General features: G+C 39.9%; 1 protein-coding gene across 1 annotated transcript; it reads right to left on the bottom strand.

Annotated features, from left to right (window-relative positions):
• Window positions 1-6195: 6195 nt before the first annotated feature.
• Window positions 6196-6549, bottom strand: LOC138366732 (uncharacterized). The gene has a single exon (XM_069328008.1). The coding sequence runs from the start codon at window positions 6547-6549 to the stop codon at window positions 6196-6198; it is 354 nt and encodes a 117-aa protein (XP_069184109.1).
• Between the last annotated feature and the right edge of the window lie 1252 nt (window positions 6550-7801).

The raw sequence follows: 7801 nt of genomic DNA, 5'->3' as shown, positions 1-7801 counted from the left end.
TGAAGACAGGTTGTGTGTAGGTAGGTGAGATGAAAATAGTTCAGCATGTTCAATTTCAGGAACATTGCAGATGCTTTTTAATATGAACAAATGCAAGACCTTTCACGTGGAGCAAAATAATGCACATCACAACTATCAAATCAACAATATTACTTTGCAGTAGATTGATGAAGATTAAGGACCTTGAAGTCAGAATCCACAAATCACAGAAAGTCTCACTAGTGGAAGCTGCAGCAAAATACATAACAAAGTCAACCAAATTCTAGGAATAGTCAGACGTAACTTTGATTTCAAGGTAAAGAAGGTAGTCATTCAGCTGTATAAATTTCTACTGCGCCCTTTTTTGGATTATTGTATCTTCGCAAGGAGATAGCATCTTCAGAAAGACACTCTGCTTCTGAGAAAGTTCAACACCGGGCTACAAAAATCATTCTTGAAATGTCAACTCCCATACTCAATGAAGGAATTTGGTACTTCCCAAAACTGCATTGTGAACTTTGTTTTGTATTGTACACAAAGAGTGTTTTGTTGAACAAGAAAATTGGAACGTACCTTAGAATTAGATAAACTTTGTCCCACGAGGAGCTGTTAGGGTGGCCCTCAGAAACCCTGTGGTCCTCAGAAACGTCTGAGGGCCACAGGGATAACAACATTGCGAACCAAACATAAGAGGGCGGATCTCACTGAAACTTTGTAACTTTTAAGGCATTGAACAACTTGAAGGATATTAACCCAGGCAACTTCTTCAAAAGGTCAGATGTAACACTGACAAGGAGCAATGGTTTCAAGCGCAATAAGCCACATTGTAAGATAGAAAACATGAAAGCTCTTTCACCCACAGGTTATAAACACATGGAACCGCCTACCCGCTGAAGCCTTGAATGCCAAATCACTGCTGCAATTTAAGATCCATATAGATAAAGTCATCAGGATAAATGGGAGCGACCTTCGACAAGCCACCGGCTTCCTGTCTCCGTCGAGGACACTAGAGAGATAGTGGCCCTCAGGTAAATTCATGGCAAAAAAAAAAGTCTTACAATGACCGGCTAAGCAGGAGCCAGACGCTCACAGCCTCCCCCTCCCCCCAACAGAAGCCAAATGCCAGCACCCTTTTCCCAAGCCAGCGCCGGACACGCATCCTACCGTCCAAACATCCAGTAGGAAAACGGAAAATATTATCAACTTTCCTGTGACGTGAGGCGACACGCTCGCCAGGGGTCCCATCAAGCTGGGGCCGTTGAACAGGAAGACAGCAAGTTATCCTCCTTAAACGATAGCAACTGTTTAGTTGAACCTGCCAAATGTGTACTGATCAACACAAGAAACTTCCCATGTTGTACTCGTATCTTTATAGTCTGAGGAAAAAAAGGTAAAACCAAACTTAAACATTCCTAGGCCTAATATAGCATTTATATATGGACTATACTGGGCCTAATATAGCAGTTATATATGGACTATACTGGGCCTAATATAGCATTTATATATGGACTATACTGGGCCTAATATAGCATTTATATATGGACTATACTGGGCCTAATATAACATTTATATATGGACTATACTGGGCCTAATATAGCATTTATATATGGACTATACTGGGCCTAATATAGCATTTATATATGGACTATACTGGGCCTAATATAGCATTTATATATGGACTATACTGGGCCTAATATAGCATTTATATATGGACTATACTGGGCCTAATATAGCAGTTATATATGGACTATACTGGGCCTAATATAGCATTTATATATGGACTATACTGGGCCTAATATAGCATTTATATATGGACTATACTGGGCCTAATATAGCATTTATATATGGACTATACTGGGCCTAATATAGCAGTTATATATGGACTATACTGGGCCTAATATAGCATTTATATCTGGACTATACTGGGCCTAATATAGCGTGTGTTAGGCTTAGTATTGTGTGGAGAGGTTAGTTTCTTTAGTTAAATTTCGATTTAATAGAATGCCTCTTGGCACTTGGTAATACAAGACTTGGTAATCCGTAGAACCTTTTGGTAATCCAACAGTACATAGAGAGGTACGCTTGAGCAAAGGTGCTGAAAGTACTATCGTTTAGGCAGGAGCAGCTAGTTGCTGACGCTTTAAGGAGACCAGGAGTTTTTTTTTTATATTATTTTCTACCACAGACGTGGCCGCACATTTGCAATGCTAAACAGCATATATACATTTTCTTCTGTCCTCCATGGACAGGGTTAGAGATGTGTTAAATATATAGTTCAGGAATTTATTGAACAATTAACCACAGAAGGTGATTGTAGTACTTTTTAAAATGCTAATCTAACTTACAAACATGAACACACTGATACACAGATTTACATCTGCCCTACATAAACAGTGTTCGATGTGTGTTGTAGGTGTTGATCAACAGTAATGATCATTTTTTGCAACAGTAAAATCGCGTCACTGTTACGGCGGCCTAGACGGTGGAGGACCAGGATTCAACAAGCAGTTACACATCTACTTATGAACCTGTACATCCACACACAGTTCAACCTGTTTGTTGAACTAGATTTGTGAATTTGTTCAAGCCCCAACCCGTCCTCGACTCAAGTCCATTCCATCCAGCGTCCTCGACTCAAGTCCATTCCATCCCCACAGACGCATTCATAGATTTCTACATGCTGTTCATTCAAAATGAGAATTTTCTCAAACATACATTAATATTATAATATATTAGCATATTGTGCATATATAGGCATAAGTTAGGTTAGGTGTTTAGGCTCAGTTGGCGATTATTTGTATTTGTAGTACGTGGGTGAAGCATTTACAGCGCTGTGGTTCGAACACAATTCGTCAGTGAAGCACTTGTTCCAGAAGTGTTCGAACGTCATCAGTTTTGAGTCGTGTGTAAATCGTTTTTCATTCATAAACAGAGGGTTTGGTGGGTGCATGGAATCACTTTTGGGTCTTTGTTTAGACCCAACAATCTAGTTTTGGGTCTTTGCTTGGAGGACGAGCTGGCCAGCCCGTCCTCCAAGCAAAGACCCAAAAGACCTGGTGTTGGTGATGTGGCCAGTATACATGCCTGGGAGCATGTATACTGGCCACCTTGCGGGGCTAGACAAAAGAGAGGCTAATGGGAGTGTTGGCCGGTCCCCGATGTCTGGCTGGAAGCCAACACCGATCATCAGCTGGTCTCATACATCCCAGCTATGTGTGTGTGTGTGTGTGTGTGTGTGTGTGTGTGTGTGTGTGTGTGTGTGTGTGTGTGTGTGTGTGTGTGTGTGTGTGTGTGTGTGTGTGTGTGTGTGTGTGCTCTGTCAGGACTGTTTTATGTGCCTGAGCCAAGCTCTACAAACGTTAATGATCATGAATTGCTTTCAAGGTAAGATAAAAGTCATATCTATATTATGGGGGTCCACCTATTACAATAATATTTACCAACTAAGCAATTCAGGAAGATGAACCGCAAGCTTATAAGACCCAACAAAATAAAAATACAAATTACCAAAACTTTTGATTTAATAGAATTGTGAGTTTAATCGAGAGTGATGAATTTAATCTCGCTATTCAAATAGGGAGGAAGATGGTACGAAAATATTAATCTCAGACTCCTACACCTACACCTCCTCTATCCCTGTGAATTTTGAAAGGAAAAAAAAATGTGGCAATGTTTTCACTCTGTCAACAGCATCTGCTTCACCATTGTTCGAAGCACTGAAGATCATTCTTCAAGATTCGAAGAACTTCATTTTCCTTTGAAACTAATCTGCTGTTTGCTATTTTTTTATGCCAGACGAATCCTTCTGTCATGAAGGATGTCACAGCCTGTGAGTAACCCCTCCCCCCTTATTTCCAGTGAGATCACTGGCATTTCCAAAGCCAAACTGCCTCGACTGCGTTCAGCGATGATCTCAAATTTCAGAGATTACTGCCCTATACTAATGTGGGATATATTGATGCCTCGGGAAATGATCGCATGAATCGTAGCTTGTGTTTGATCGATGCCTGACCATTCCTTTCCCCTGTCCAATCCCAAATGCTTATCCTGGCCCCTTCCAAGTACTTTATAGTCGTAATAGCTTGGCGCTTTCTCCTGATAATTTCCTCTATCTCTCTCTATCTCTCTCTCTGTCTCTCTCTCTCTCTCTCTCTCTCTCTCTCTCTCTCTCTCTCTCTCTCTCTCTCTCTCTCTCTCTCTCTCTCTCTCTCTCTCTCTCTCTCTCTCTCTTTCTCTCTCTCTCTCTCTCTCTCTCTCTCTCTCTCTCTCTCTCTCTCTCTCTCTCTCACGCACACATACAAACACATACTTTCTCTCAGCCTCCCTCTCTTCTTCTCTCCCTCCCAACCTTCAAAACATTTCCAACAACTCAAACATTTTCTCTCCTTTAACTCCAGCATCAAAAACTCGTTCGTTTATAACACCAACAATGTTTGTTTTGGGTAAACACATCGCTATATTCCCGCTCATATTTTGAAGGAATTTTCTATAAAAAACTGAACAAACACCTGAGAAGGCTTCACGCCCGAACGCTGTTGTTGCAGATATTGAAGTTTGGATATATTTTACCATTTGAACTCAATTTTAAAATAGGTCTCATGTATTGTATATATATCATTTAAAATTTTTATTACCCGATCAGGATTCGAACCTGCATACCCTGGGGTCATACGTATGCAGAATATTAACTATTTCACCAGGGATTGTCTAAAAGGATTGATGAGCCCTAGAGCTCTTTTACTGAGCTCTAGCTATATATATATATGTCGTACCTAGTAGCCAGAACGCACTTCTCAGCCTACTATGCAAGGCCCGATTTGCCTAATAGCCAAGTTTTCATGAATTAATTGTTTTTCGACTACCTAACCTACCTAACCTAACCTAACCTAACTTTTTCGGCTACCTAACCTAACCTAACCTATAAAGATCGGTTAGGTTAGGTTAGGTAGGGTTGGTTAGGTTCGGTCATATTACTACGTTAATTTTAACTCCAATAAAAAAAATTGACCTCATACATAATGAAATGGGTAGCTTTATCATTTCATAAGAAAAAAAATAGAGAAAATATATTAATTCAGGAAAACTTGGCTTATTAGGCAAATCGGGCCTTGCGTAGTAAGCTGAGAAGTGCGTTCTGGCTACTAGGTACGACATATATATATATATATATATATATATATATATATGCAAACAAGCCTGAATGGTCCCCAGGACTATATACAACTGAAAACTCACACCCCAGAAGTGACTCGAACCCATACTCCCACAACTGGTATGTACAGGGACGCCTTAATCCGCTTGACCATCACGACCGGACAAAAGGAAGTGATAGCCGAGGCTATATGAACCACTTCCCCGCCGGCACTCGGATGGTAATCTTGGGCATAGCATTTTATCAAATGAGCCCCAAAGAATGAGGTGATTTGATAAAATGCTATGCCCAAGATTACCATCCGAGTGCCGGCGGGGAAGTGGTTCATATAGCCTCGGCTATCACTTCCTTTTGTCCGGTCGTTATGGTCAAGCGGATTAAGGCGTCCCTGTACATACCAGTTGTGGGAGTATGGGTTCGAGTCACTTCTGGGGTGTGAGTTTTCAGTTATATATATATATATATATATATATATATATATATATATATATATATATATATATATATATATATATATATATATATATATATATATATATATATATATATATATATATATATATATATATATATATATATATATATATATATATATATATATATATATATATATATATATAATCTTCCATTCTGGAAGTAAAATGAGTGTCACGTTGATTTCCCCTTGATGTGGCTTTTAAATTTATGTACCTTTACATTTATTAAAACAAATATTAATATTTATATTGTGTATGTTAGCATACATACGTATACGTATTAATGCATGTATTTATTAATATATGCATAACCCATGTAAAAAAATAATATATACCGGTGTTTATAATTACAATTTGTTACGATATGATCGATTATGTTATACAAAATTTTTTTTGACACGATAGATTAATGATGAGAGTCAATCTATCTTTTCTTTGAATATTAAGGATGTTGACAAAGAGACGAAAGGTTCTTCTTACGTCCAGTTGCTATAGTAACATATCAACAGGCTGCCTAAGTGTTCTGGTGGCGTTGGTACATCAGCTGGTTCTGGGCAGATTCCAGTAGCGATCATGGCTCGCCTGCAGTCATGGGAGGTAACGGTGGTGCGTTGGTTCGCATGTTGGTCTTGGGAAGTAACGGTGGGGCGTTGGTTCGCATGTTGGTCTTGGGAAGTAACGGTGGGGTGTTGGTTCGCATGTTGGTCTTGGGAAGTAACGGTGGGGCGTTGGTTCGTCAGTTGGTCTTGGGAAGTAACGGTGGGGCGTTGGTTCGTCAGTTGGTCTTGGGAAGTAACGGTGGGGCGTTGGTTCGTCAGTTGGTCTTGGGAAGTAACGGTGGGGCGTTGGTTCGTCAGTTGGTCTTGGGAAGTAACGGTGGGGCGTTGGTTCGTCAGTTGGTCTTGGGAAGTAACGGTGGGGCGTTGGTTCGCCAGCAGTCATGGGGATCCACATATTTGTAAACGCAATCTTCGGAGGACAGAAAGGTACGAAACACCACACACTAACTTGAAGAGTTTGTTTGCAGGACCTCAGCCTCGTGGCTCATATGTAGTTTCTCATATCTAAGCAAACCCATCATTCTTCAGTGCTCTGAATTCCACATATTTTATGTGTGACACACACATCTTATACCTTTCATTAACGGCCAAAACGTTTCTGACGTTATTACGTGTCATACTGAATCTGCTGCCAAAATGCTTCTTGATCCCACTTCGCTATACTGATGGTTACCCCTTGGACTGGATGGTTGAACGACAGTCTCGCTTCTTGCAGGTCAGCGTTCAATCTTCGACCGTCCAAGTGGTTAGGAACCATTCCTTCCCTTCGTCTCATATTGAATCCTTATCTCCCCTCCAAATGCTGTATATTCATATTGGCTTAGTGCTTCCTCCTGATAATTATCTTATCTTCGCTATACTGACTAACTCAAACAGCTATCGTAATATTTCTTGATACCATCTCTTTCTACTGACTCACTCAAGCACCTATTGTAAAAAAAAAATTATTCTACCTTTTCATTACGTTCGGTCATAAACACTGTTTTTACATCTCATTCACCTGGGTTCTGGGAAACTCGAACCGCGGAACCTCAGGCGTGTAAGGCCGAAGCTCTCACTATTATATTATAAATAAAATAGTATAAAATGTTTATACTATTTTTAAAAATATTTATATCCCTCCAAAAAATCCACAATTATCTTTTCACTTGTCGTACAATTTCGACAAAAATCTTAACTATTGTAGCCAGAACACTGTTCATTTCTTTCTTAAATAATAGCCAACCAACTTTTTTTTTCTCTCTCCATTTCTGGGCTTCTCACGTCTAATTGCCTCGTCGCCTTAACAACTGCAAATTTCATTACTTTAATTATGCTTCAAAAATTCTGGTCTAATTATCTTTTCTCTGTCGTATTTCATTTAAACTTTTGAGAATCTTTTCCGTGGATTTTGTACCGTGACAACTTGTCTAGTAACGATGAGATGAGGACGAATGGGAGAGATGAACACGAATAAGAGAGATGAAGACGAATGGGTGAAATGAGGGCAAATGATAGGAGACATGAGAACAAAGGGGAATGGTGAGGACAAATGTGTGAGATGAGGACGAATTGCAGTGATGAGAACGAACGGGTGAAACCAGGATGAATAGGTGAGATGAGGATGAATGGGAAATATGAGGGCCGAGGGGAGA

This window comes from Procambarus clarkii, chromosome 20 (genome assembly GCF_040958095.1).
Source record: "Procambarus clarkii isolate CNS0578487 chromosome 20, FALCON_Pclarkii_2.0, whole genome shotgun sequence".
Classification (NCBI taxonomy): Eukaryota; Metazoa; Arthropoda; class Malacostraca; order Decapoda; family Cambaridae; genus Procambarus; species Procambarus clarkii.
This window is presented reverse-complemented; position numbering and strand designations above follow the sequence as displayed.

Bases quoted from the DNA above. Each gene is read 5' to 3' on its own strand.
- LOC138366732 (XM_069328008.1), bottom strand. From the start codon at position 6,549: ATGACTGCTGGCGAACCAACGCCCCACCGTTACTTCCCAAGACCAACT.